At 48.7% G+C, this 13,099-nt stretch overlaps 1 protein-coding gene across 14 annotated transcripts in view; it reads left to right on the top strand.

Annotated features, from left to right (window-relative positions):
• The window catches only part of LOC116951953 (adhesion G protein-coupled receptor L2-like), a 350,495-nt gene that overhangs the window by 224,347 nt on the left and 113,049 nt on the right, over window positions 1–13,099 (top strand). For all 14 annotated transcript variants that reach the window (XM_032970875.2, XM_032970874.2, XM_032970862.2 and 11 more), the window contains one exon: window positions 1,287–2,087. In XM_032970875.2, coding sequence (XP_032826766.1) covers window positions 1,287–2,087 — 801 coding nt within the window. The remainder of the gene's footprint in view (window positions 1–1,286; window positions 2,088–13,099) is intronic.

The following is a 13,099-nucleotide window of genomic DNA, read 5'->3' as shown; positions in this document are numbered from 1 at the left end:
CCATGTGGAAATGTATAGCAGCCAAATACTCTCAACACGTTTCTAAATGTGGAGGGAAAAACCTGAGGACCAGGAGAAAAATCCACGCGACCACGGAGAAAACACGCAAGCTCCAAATATACAGCAGGCGTCAGGATCGGGATCGAACCCACAGCCTCCTGTATGCCAGGCGAGGTAGTTAACATCTCCTATCCACCATGGCACTCTGTGATTCAGTGAGGCTTTCCTGAGGAACCAAGATAAATAATAATAATAATATAATAATGATTATTTACAGTAGCATAGTGATTAGTGCAATGCACTATAAACCTGGTGATCTGAGTTCCATTCCCAGCCATGGATCACGTCGGTGTTGAGCGATGTATGAATCGGTTTATGGGCACCCATTTCACCAACCCGTACTGACCAGTGTGGTAAAGTATGATTCCATAATCGCGATGACCAATGTGGTGTGGGAAGACATTCTTCCAGCAGTGGATCAACAAGGCGCTCCACATTTTTATTCTCTTCTTGAGTTAGTTATTGAAGTAACGCAATCATAAAGTTGGAAATTGTTCGCAAATATTGTCCAGTCCAGTGTTTGTATGTTGCTTGTGTACGGTAATCAATCAGGTGCACTCAATAGTAAGGTGTTCATGTACTTGAATTTAAAACAAGGCTTGTGTTATTTACTTTTAAATTTCCCCCCGCCCCCCACTCGAACCGCACGATCATCCATAAAGTGTGTGCTCGCCCGGTCACATGCGTTGTAGTAGAACAAGCAAAGCATCCGTCTACTCGGCTCGCGGCGAACCTTACCAAACCATCTCTGAGTCCATGGTGCCGCCCACTCGTCGCTTCGTTCATTTTAACAATCGCCAATTCTTGTTCGGAGCCGGGGCTTCATTTCACCTGGAGCTGTCCAGGGGCTGTGCTCCAGAAGATATGTTTCTCACCCTGACCTGCATGGTTAAGATTGATGTCAAGGGGTGGATTCGAGGGTTAGGGAGGGGGGGAGGGACAGGGTGCCAGGGTTAGGGGAGAGAGGAAGTTAGATAGGAGATGGGGGGGATGGGGGGGACAGGAAGGGGGAGGGAATCCAGGGGTTTTTTGTATCCCTGAAAAATATTCCAAATTAAGCCCTGGCTAAATTCTGTTCATGAATTTCCATGAAGCTCGTCTTCAATGTCGAGCAGGGAATCTATCGTCACTGTTCAATGCGTCACATTTTGCTTGTGGATTTTTGCCTGCTCCTTCCTTCTCCTCCCCTCCATTCTCCCCCCTTCCCCCTCTCCTCTCCCCCGCAGTCTTCCTGTGCCCCGGCTCGCTGAGAGCCGTCTCGCAGGCTCTGCACCTCTTTGAGGCCGAGCAGCAAGCGGGGGCCTGGTGCAAAGACCCGTTGCAGGCCACCGACCGGGTCTACTACATGCCCTGGTTGCCCTACCGCACCGACGGCCTCACCGAGTTCGCCTCGCTCGAGGACTTCATCGCCGGGCGCCCGTCCACCACCTACAAGCTGCCCCACCGTGTGGACGGCACGGGCTTTGTGGTGTACGACGGTGCGGTGTTCTTCAACAAGGAGCGCACGCGCAACGTCGTCAAGTTCGACCTGCGCACGCGCATCAAGAGCGGCGAGGCCATCATCCCCAACGCCAACTACCACGACACATCACCCTACCGCTGGGGCGGTAAGTCCGACATGGACCTGGCGGTGGACGAGAACGGCCTGTGGGTCATCTACGCGACGGAGCAGAACAACGGGCGCGTGGTGGTGAGCCAGCTCAACCCGTACACGCTGCGCATCGAGGGCTCCTGGGAGACGGCCTACGACAAGCGCTCGGCCTCCAACGCGTTCATGGCGTGCGGCGTCCTCTACGTGCTGCGCTCCGTCTACGAGGACGACGAGAACGAGGCGGCCGGCAACCGCATCGACTACATGTACAACACCAACCTGCACCGCGACGCTCACCTCGCCGTGCCGTTCCCCAACCCCTACCAGTTCATCGCCTCCGCGCAGTACAACCCCCGCGACAACCTCCTCTACGTGTGGAACAACTACCACGTGCTCCGCTACGCCCTCGACTTCGGCCCGCCAGACCCCACCGCGGGTAAGGACTGCCCCCTTTCCCTGTCGGTTCGAGCGGCCGGCGGCCCCCGCGACCCCCACGACCCCCACGACCCCCGCGACCCCCGCGACCCCCGCGACCCCCACGGCCCCCGCGACCCCCACGACTCCCACGACCCCCGCGACCCCTACGACCCCCACGGCCCCCGCGACCCCCACGACTCCCACGACCCCCGCGACCCCTACGACCCCCACGGCCCCCACGACCCCCGTGACTCCCACGACCCCCGCGACCCCTACGACCCCCACGACCCCCGCGCCCCTACCTCCTACCTCCTCTGCAACCGTGAATGAGGGGGTGGGGGGGAGCCACGATGCGGTCGGTGTCAAACAAACTTCGAACGTGCGACAAATGCGGAGCCGCATGGGTAACGGTGCGACCGGAGTTTGTCCGTCGTGCGTTCTGAACTGGCTCTCGCCGCATGCATAAATATTGTAGCAACATTTTTGTTGACTGCTAAAAATAAACACACACACGCACGCATGCACACCGCCACCACTGTGTACGAGACACAACTGAACTGGGCGGTAGCGCACACGTACTTTGAATCGCAAGTAGTAACATTGTATATACACCGGGCTGTATGGTGAACAAACACGTAGACCAACTCGTGTACAGTGGCGACGTTGTATGCTTAATACAATACCGAGTGTCGGACAAGGTTTTCAAGAGGTGAGTTTTCACACACGCACACAAAATATATCCCATTTAGCCGTGGCAGACCTGAGCTAGTGGTCGAAATTCCACATTCCTATGGTTAGGGCCAGTTTATCCACGGGACAGCCGCCGCCGTGGACAGCCTTAAAAGCGGTGCCGTTTTGTTGATCCAAAAGGGGTGGATGATGGTGAGGCAGGGCTGAGTCAACCCCTCACCAGGATTTTAACTCGGATTCTTGCAACTGCAGATCGGTACACGAGGGGGTGGGTGTTCAGCACCACGCCCGACCGCCTTTGTCTTCCCAGTGGGAATGTTTACACACCGCACCAGCTACCCATTTGAGGCTGAGTCGATCTAGGGAAGGTCCAGAACCGGTTCAGATAACCGTCACTGGTGTTAGCCGTGAGCGGGAATCGAACCCGGGTCGCCAGGTTCACAGCGCAGCGTGCCAACCGCTACACCACCACTCCCCACTATATACATACAACATACATACATATATACATGCAACATACATATATACATGCAACATACATATATACATGCAACATGCATATATACATACAACATACATATATACATGCAACATACATATATACATGCAACATACATATATACATACAACATACATATATACATGCAACATACATATATACATGCAACATCCATATATACATACAACATACATATATACATACAACATACATATATACATACAACATACATATACATGCAACATACATATATACATACAACATACATATATACATACAACATACATATATGCATACAACATACATATATACATACAACATACATACATATATACATGCAACATACATATATACATACAACATACATATATACATACAACATACATATATACATACAACAAACATATATACATGCGAAGCCAAAGATCCCCCATGCAGCCTACATACACTCCCTATGAACCGTGAGTTGAAGAGCAACCCTCACGCCTCGAAGCTAAGCAACGAATGGTACGATGCACCAATGGAGATTCTGATTCTAATGCGGGGATATCAGTACTGCACCATACAAAGTTTTACCACGTACAGTCGAGTAATACTTATGCTGCCTGTGTTTATCATCATTACACACTGAGAGCACCTTCCACGAACCATGAGCGGACATGAGTATGGCGATAAGACTTGCACTCAACACTATCTCGTGGCTGAGTACTAATTAGAAATGCACCTGCTTAACGTGCACTTGACGTCCGTGTATGGGCGGCGATTGACAGTGCTGTGTAATGCCGACATATGTTGAGTCGCTCAGACTCGCGTAAGTCCCATTGCTGTCGATAATTCGTGTCTCTGCTAATTCATATTATCATACATTTTGTGTGGAGTCTTTCGAAGGAAAATCCCAATGTGGAAAGCTTTGGATATTTTTCATTCAAATACGGTGTTTTGGGGTATAATTTTATTGGCGTGAGCCTTGTGTGTGTGTGTTTTGTATGGGAAGCGGTAGCGTAGTGGTTAGCGCACTCCACCACGAACCTAGCAACCTGGATTCGAATGCCGCTCACAGCCACCATCAGTAACGATTATTTGAACCGGTCCTGGGCCTCCCCTAGGTCGACTCAGCCTCAAATGAGTACCTGGTTGCGGTGTGTAAACATCGCCACTGGGGAGACAAAGACGGCCGGACGTGGTGCTGGCCACCCACCCCCTCGTGTGCCGTGCCGGCCTTCATAGGTGCTCGCTAACAGTACTTGCCTCAAAAGTCTATTCAGGCTATACGGCGAATCTTTGTTTTGTTTTGTACAGAGCCTTGTGATCTCCAGGTGAGGAGTGTAAATAATCATTATTATGAGTTCAAAGCATTGCCATTGTGGGCTCACGAAGACACCAATGCACGGATTCATGGTGTTTTTGACACAACGAGGGTAAGACCCCGTTGATATTTATTGTTGGTCATTTAGCTCGGAGAGGGCAGTATGTGTATAAGTATGTTGAACTTCTTTGCACCGGACGTAGCCACCCGTGCTAATCGGAGGTGCGGGGGAAGGACAACAAACTGAACACAAAAAGCAGTTCTAAAGAAATGCATTTTCAATGTCAATGTAAAAGTGCATAGCTCCAGTGGCTTCCTGATATGGGTAGGAAGATTGTTCCAGATGGCCGCAGAAGTGCATCTGAAAGCGCGTGATGCAGTTTTCGACAGTTAGCCAAAAGCAGCTGCGAGGATGACCGGCGGAGTTCGCGTGATGATGGTTCATGCTCCTTTCCGAGATCAGCTAGGTGTTGTGGTTCATTTGTGGCAAGCGCTTTGCGTGTAATGAGCGCGACCTCATAACGTTTTCGTTCGGCAACCGGAAGCCAACGCAGCTCAGCGAGCATTGGACGGACACGGTCGGATCTTGCAGTACGGACCGTGAATCAAGTGGGATTGGGGTATGTCAAGTAGGTTCGTGAAACCATCTCTGTAGTCCACTGATTCTTGTTCACTCATGGCCGTGTGCTTTGCACCGGTTCCCTTCGAAATGTGAAGCACCCGTTCCAACACCCGTTCCAACACTCGTTCCAACACCCGTTCCAACACCCGTTCCAACACCCGTTCCAACACTTGTTCCAACACCCGTTCCAACACCCGTTCCAACACCCGTTCTAACACTCGTTCCAACACTCATTCCAACACCCGTTACAACACCCGTTCCAACACTCGTTCCAACACTCGTTCCAACACCCGTTCCAACACCCGTTCCAACACTCGTTCCAACACCCGTTCTAACACTCGTTCCAACACTCATTCCAACACCCGTTCCAACACTCGTTCTAACACCCATTCCAACACTCATTCCAACACCCGTTCCAACACTTGTTCCAACACCCGTTCCAACACTCGTTCCAACACCCGTTCCAACACCCGTTCCAACACCCGTTCCAACACTTGTTCCAACATCCGTTCCAACACCCGTTCCAACACCCGTTCTAACACTCGTTCCAACACTCATTCCAACACCCGTTACAACACCCGTTCCAACACTCGTTCCAACACCCGTTCTAACACTCGTTCCAACACTCATTCCAACACCCGTTCCAATACTCGTTCTAACACCCGTTCCAACACCCGTTCCAACACTCGTTCCAACACCCGTTCCAACACTCGTTCCAACACCCGTTCCAACACCCGTTCCAACACTCGTTCTAACACCCGTTCCAACACCCGTTCCAACACTCGTTCCAACACTTGTTCCAACACCCGTTCCAACACTCGTTCCAACACTCGTTCCAACACCCGTTCCAACACTCGTTCCAACACCCGTTCCAACACCCGTTCCAACACTCGTTCCAACACCCGTTCCAACACCCGTTCCAACACTCGTTCTAACACCCGTTCCAACACCCGTTCCAACACTCGTTCCAACACCCGTTCCAACACCCGTTCCAACACTCGTTCTAACACCCGTTCCAACACTCGTTCCAACACCCGTTCCAACACCCGTTCTAACACCCGTTCCAACACTCATTCCAACACCCGTTCCAACACCCGTTCTAACACCCGTTCCAACACTCGTTCCAACACCCGTTCCAACATCCGTTCTAACACCCGTTCCAACACTCATTCCAACACCCGTTCCAACACCCGTTCCAACACCCGTTCCAACACTCGTTCCAACACCCGTTCCAACACCCGTTCCAACACTCGTTCCAACACCCGTTCCAACACCCGTTCCAACACCCGTTCTAACACTCGTTCCAACACTCATTCCAACACCCGTTACAACACCCGTTCCAACACTCGTTCCAACACTCGTTCTAACCGAGTGGAGCCAAACGTATCACAATGCTGAACCGCTGCTGAAAATTTGTTTTTAAGATTCGGTGAAACTTCTGTGGGCAATTAAATAAATAACGTTTAATAAATGTCTTGTAATTTGGTTGACTACACATCTCAACGTTAATGCATAACTGCCAAACACGCGAAACAAGCTGAAACTTAAATTAGATTTTTTTGTCACGGCAATAAAGCATGCCTTTTTTCTCCTGCCTTGATTAAACGCAAAAGTCTGCTCAGTGTTAATGCTGATTCTTGATTCTGGAGAACTCTTTTTTTAATTGGTTCCTATCTCACCATTCAATCTTGCGATGGTTTCTATTCAATTTTCTATTCGCCTTTATTATTTTACGTTGGACCAACGCTGCTCTGTTCATCACTGTTATTTATAGGACCTTTCTAGATTTCTGCCTTTATCATTGCGTAGGAAATTGCATTGGACAATTTTGTTCACAATGCATTCTCAATCTCTGACCGTCGCAGTCGATGGAGTTTTACGCGGAGAACGGTAAAACCTCGATATTCCGAGGCTTGACACAAAACCTCTCTTGTATTATCCCAAAGGTTATTACAATTTTTCATCGTAAATCTTTTTCTGCACGATGCCTCAACTTGTTGGTAATAAATTTTTTCTGCATATCTTTCACCTTTGCCCCCCCCACCCCATCCACAAATGAAATTTCATGTTGAACATCAAACCTCCGGTCAGGAAACCAGATGTAAGGATGCAGCTGCTTTGGAGTGCAATAGGATTCAATTCGGTTGTCGTTGATTTCAGGTCAGTGGGTGAGGTGCTCCTGTACGTATGTGTGTTAAACTTCTTTCATGCAGCACGTAGCCAACCGCGCTAATCGGGGGAAGGACAACAAACTAAACACAAAAAGCTGTTCTATAGCACATAGCCCCAGTGGCTTCCTAATATCGGAAGGAAGAGTGTTCCAGACGGCCACAGAAGCGCATCTGAATGCGCTCCTGTGAAGGTGTTTGCGGTCGTGCCTGCGCTAGTCGGGTCATGGTATCCGCGTGTATGACATGAAGTCCGGCGTATTGTTCGACATGCTGGAAGCTTCCTTGTCACGTGGCACGAAACGTCGGACATCGCTCCAAACAAAGTGCTGTACGACCCGAAAATCCCACCGGAGAGTGGAGTGTGGGTCATCTTGACCGGTCATACTTTTCTGACTGGATGCAATTAAATTGGAATTGGATCCCATTGAGATCAACGGATCTCAAGCGGCAGGCCGGATGAGATAATTTGGCATCAGAAAATTGCTAACAAATATATTTTATACAAAAGTTATTTATTTAGTTTTTTTGTAATCTTATTCAACATTGTTAGTTTGATTATGATGACGACAATGATATTTGGCTATAACGTTTAAATTGCACCGGCTGTGTATTGAATTTTTGACCTTTGCTTCCCTGAGCAGCTGCGCTTCTGGAATTAGGGAGCACACTAATCTTCATCGTATTTAAACAAAAAAATGAATACGAATCAAGAATGCTCAAGATTTATGAGAGTATGTGGCACCCTAGTTTTCTCCGATATAGGCCATATTTGTATCGTTTCTTTGAAAATACGCACATTCTTTACGTGTTATGATCGTTTTTTTTTGTTTGAGGATTACTCATCAAGCATTTATTCAAAATGATGTGTGCAAAGCTTCGGTATATGTTTTAATTAGACAGTGCAAATACCAGCAAATGGTTTCACGCTGTGGCTCGTATTAAAATAGGCAAAGCACAAATACGCCTATGTATGTATCTATTTATTTGCTCGTAACTTGTCTTAACTTTACAATACGAACCATGCAGTCATTAAGGCCAACAACATTCCTGTCGCATGCTACATACATACGTACATCATTCACGCATCGCACGTGTGATACATATCTGTCCAGATATGATTGTTTTTCTTTTATTGTAGCGATGCAGGTTTTCATATCTTTGTTTTTGTCAGCAGACACACATTGTAATTTGATAAAAAACTCGTGATAAGGCCCTCGTGATGGACAGATTAACGGGAGTGGTAATTGCCTTGTTAAGCAGGGGCCGATGTTATAATCAGCAAAAGATGAACAAGGCAGATGTCTGGAAAGCGGCCTTGTTCCTGGCAATTTTCTTTATGCATCGTAGCTAGGCAAGGTAGGAGGATAAAATATTCTGTGTGCGTGTGTGTGTATATATAGCACATACAAAACATGCAATTTACGATTGTGCCAAAACATTAGCTTAATGAAAAAAAAAATCCTCGGGAAAGAGAAGCTATAACAAAGAAATCCTTTTAGAGTTTAGATTCAAAAAGTCGGCGGAGGGGGATGCAAAATGTACTGCAGCCACCAGGGAGTGGTTCTGCGTCGGTAAGTACAGGGTACGCGGCTCGCGCAAGACTCCGGCGTTCGGTGATGAGGGCTGGGTCCTGCGTAAGCTCCTTGCAGGAAACAGATGCACGCAGCGCTCTCAGTTACTGCCCAGGAGGCAGAGGCTGTAGTGGTTAACATCACCGAAAAGCCGAGCGGCAAATTGGCACATTTTTTTTGTCTTCCTGGCAGCCGCGGCAGCTGTGTGCCGCCGCTTTGGTGGCGAGGCGAGCATCTGGAGTTTCCAATTGCCTGGCTGGTTTATTGGAAGCGTTCTCGCTGCAGGAAAGAGGACGGCACATTTAAATGGCACAGAAACTGTAACCGGAAAGTAATATGCATGGCCCGGAGCCTAGCCCTGCTGGTTGTTTCGGTGTGTAATTGGACGTATTGCTCTATTACGGCAGAATGCACATTCTACATTTCGTCTTTCAAGGGCACGATATTTCAGCCAAGTCACACGGCGAGCGCCGTCCAAAGCCTTTGCAATGAGAGCCGCGCTTTTGTTAGCTTGCGTGCGAAAGTGGCGTACATCAAACGAAACGTGTTCTTCGCTCGCTTGCTTTTGCTGCTCTTGTTTGTGACCTTGCATTTTCACGTTTTCGGGGGCTGGTGGCGTAGCACCGGGGCCCCCCGCGACGGCCCAACTCCCACAGTGTCGTGGGAGTTGCGGCCCAGACTGTAAATAAAAATTTGCTCGGGATAATTGCAATTCACATGTCGTAATTATAATGTATTACGCGTGTCCACATGGGTTTACTCCCCTTCCGTGCGCGCGAGAATGTTAGCGCAGCCCCGTTTTCCTCATTGCTCTAATTGCCGCAGCATTAGATTTGCTTTCTTGACGCATTTTTCTCAAACAGGTAGTTTATGTTACCCCCTCCTCCCTCCCCCGTGGCGTTTCACCGTCGGCGAGCGACGGAGCGACGTAATCGCTTCAAGGGGACGGGCGGCGCCGACCGCGTCCATTTTCATATTTTGGTCATCGTCCAAAGCGAACACGGCGTAAAGGATGCATTATATCGGTCAGCCTGTTTATATTTGAATTTTCATCACCGTCATTGTCGTCGTCGTCATCTTGTTCCATCCTTTAGCTTGTTAGCGACGACGGAGGCCGCGTGAATTTCTGTCGTTCACTTTTTCTAGCCACTGTCCGTTCGATGTTAACCTATTCTTCTCTAGATCTTTTACCCATACCGTGTATCCACCTGGGTTTCTGTCTTCCCCTGCTCCTGTTTCTCCATTAGAGAAAACAACACTTTAGTCAAAGCTTCTACACGTCTGCCACCACCCCCGCACACTTGTTAAAACGATGAACACTGCCCTGCTACACTTTATCTATTACATACCTGATCTGATTCGCTAACACCAATCAGTGATGCGCACATTTGAGATCATTCAAAATCAATGGACTATCTAGAAATGTGTCACCCTGCATAATCGTTCATTATGTGCCGTTGCGTAGAAGTCTGGGCAATAAATAAATTGGATTTAATGAGTTGATTTCCCTCTATTCCGTACATCTTCATTGGCCAATAAGCAGGTGGATGAAAACATTTTTAGTGAACGGAGGATGCAGAACATTTTATTAATTGTATCACCCATATTGCTGCACAACAGCATGATGACATTTTCGACAATATAATTTTTGTTCACTGACAGGCTTTCTCAGTAAGAGGAAGTGCTCTTACCAATAACGTCTGGTAAACCAGCAGTATTTGCTTAGCAAGGTCTGACTGCTTGATAAGACCTTGAAGGTCAAAACCAGTCCAAAGTTTGTTTGCTAAACAAATGGCACTGGTTTTCAAGTCGTGAAGGCCACTGGACTGATAGGGTGAAACATTTTATTTTCTCGTGGAGTTACAGAAATAAATTTTTATTTAGTTGTTTAATCAAAGACGCTGCCTGAATTCGAAACAGGATCCTAGCAGTGCGAGCAGGGCCTTAGTCGTGTACTCCTGGGCCACCCAGCTACCTTGGTAGCCTGACGGATAGGTTTTGTAAAACCTTCCATGAGCAGAACACTCTTACGTGTGGCTGCACAATCATGCCAAAGAGGCCCATGTCTAGAGCACTTGTCTGCCCTTGGTGCCTGTATGTTCACCGATGGCCCCTAAACACGCACCGCTGCCAGTGAGCGTTGGTCAACCCAGCCCTTTAAAGGACGCAGCCACTTTTAAAGTGCAACAACCGACCAGGAAGAAGGAGACTGGGGGTGGGGCGGGCGGTGTATTTTGCTGTGGCACTACAATAAACGTGATTCATTTATGAGTACCTGCACGAAAACAAACGCCGCCTGCATATGTTGGTAAAATATCTTGACAATGCCTCTCCCGTGTACCCAGCCGCGCCACCCTCCAGACTTTGTCCTGATTTCCTAGGCGATCCCGCGCGGCCCTCCGCAGTTGGCCGTGCTAATCATCGCGCTAAACGTACCCGTCCGCAGATGCCGCCGCCACAGCCGCAGCCAGTGCAGAGTCTCTCCGCTAAGACTCCGCGCCCGTCCTGTTTCTGCCGCCACTCTCGTTTGTTCTCTGGCCCCGGGGTGCGGTGTGGCGGGGGGGGCGTTGAAAATGACCTCGCTCTGCCAGCGTGCACCGCCATGCCCCCGTCACGTTTTCTCGTGCGACGAGACCTCCTGGGCTCGCCAAGCGTTTGCCCGACGCCTCCTATGGTTGCCACCTGTCCTGGCTTTCCCAGGACCATCTGTCCTGGGAAAGTGCTACACCTTCCCAGAGACATTGCAAGTCCCGCTTGTTCTTTGTTGTTTTGATTTGTGTGATACTGTAAATGCAACCGCTCGGGCGATGGGTGCTCGCTCCTCTTCAAAGGATGTCTGGACAGCGTGTAAGAGTAGGTCAGCATACCCCATGAAGGAGCTCTCTACAGCTTGCTGTGGTGGTAGTGAGTAGAGGTTCGTCTGCCAGCGGTAGGCTTGGGTTAACAATGGTGCGGCTGCACCTTCACCTCTTTTTTTACTCTGCTCGAAACAATGCGTTGATGCGTCTTTCTCCCCTCTTTCAGCATCGTGACATCCTCTCCTTCCCACGATGTTCTGGGATGGTGTTTTTTTATTTACCTCAGCAGGTGGAAACCCTAGAACCCTACTCTTTATTGTGAAATGTTTATTTTATATATATATCCCCGCGACCGCATTAAGCGTTTGGCCTGCAATCCCTGGCGTGCGAGGGCAATATTAAATTGGGCTTGTTTAGATTCGCGCAGTTTCTTTGTTTGTTGTTTTTCTCCCTGAAGCACCACCGTAATGTGCGGCCCGCAGCTCTGCGCGAGTGTCAACAAGTCCCATAAATGCCACCACCCTTGTCAACATCAAGTGCCGTCCAAAGGCGTAGCGCTGCCGCGACGGCGGTTTTGCGCGAGTTCAGAGCTGCCATTCCTAAGAGTAGTGGCCGGGGGGGTGCCTAAGAGTAGTGGCCGGGGGGGGTGGTGGTGGGTGGCGTTTTGAAAAGATGCTCACCAGTGAAGCGTCCTGAAGCTCGCAATAATAATGTTAATATTAATATGCTACCTCTTTTGTACGTATGTATGGTCGAACTTCTTTTGCGCCGTACGTAGCCAACCGTGCTAATCGGAGGTGCGGGGGGAAGGAGAACTGAACAAAAAGAGCAGTTGCGTCGTGCAACAGAGTTTGTGGTTCCCCGCAACTCTGTTGGGTGACATTGTTGAAAACGGGGAGGGGGGCATGCAAAAAGCATATGGAGGGGAGGGGTTTGTGTTGGTGAGCAACTTCGTCAACGTTAAACAAATGTAAAATGGTAATCGGGAAGAGTAACGATGTGATTGGATTTTGTCTGTGGTGCATTCATGATTCTGCTCTAGCTCTCAACCCGCTATGTGTACAAGAGGAGAGGCTCCGTTGTAACAGTGCAAAATAATGCACTTGAGATGTAGGCCCAGATTCACATCGTCAGTTTGACCCGTGGAAATATCGTTTTTTTATGTAAAACTATATATCTGGACAAAAGACACATTCACCGACGTATGGATTAGACCCTTCGTTTTCAACAGACGTGTATATATATTTTTTTCATTATGAGGAAGTGTCAACGACAAAGGTGGTGCATTTTTTTGTAGTAACCTTGAAAAATTTTACTTGGGGGAATTTTTTTTTTAAAGAAACCTTAAAAGTCAAAATGCCATTCAAAAGAGAT

Source organism: Petromyzon marinus, chromosome 44 (genome assembly GCF_048934315.1).
Source record: "Petromyzon marinus isolate PM22_M1 ecotype Great Lakes invasive population chromosome 44, UKy_Petmar_22M1.pri1.0, whole genome shotgun sequence".
Taxonomy (NCBI): Eukaryota; Metazoa; Chordata; class Hyperoartia; order Petromyzontiformes; family Petromyzontidae; genus Petromyzon; species Petromyzon marinus.
This window is presented reverse-complemented; position numbering and strand designations above follow the sequence as displayed.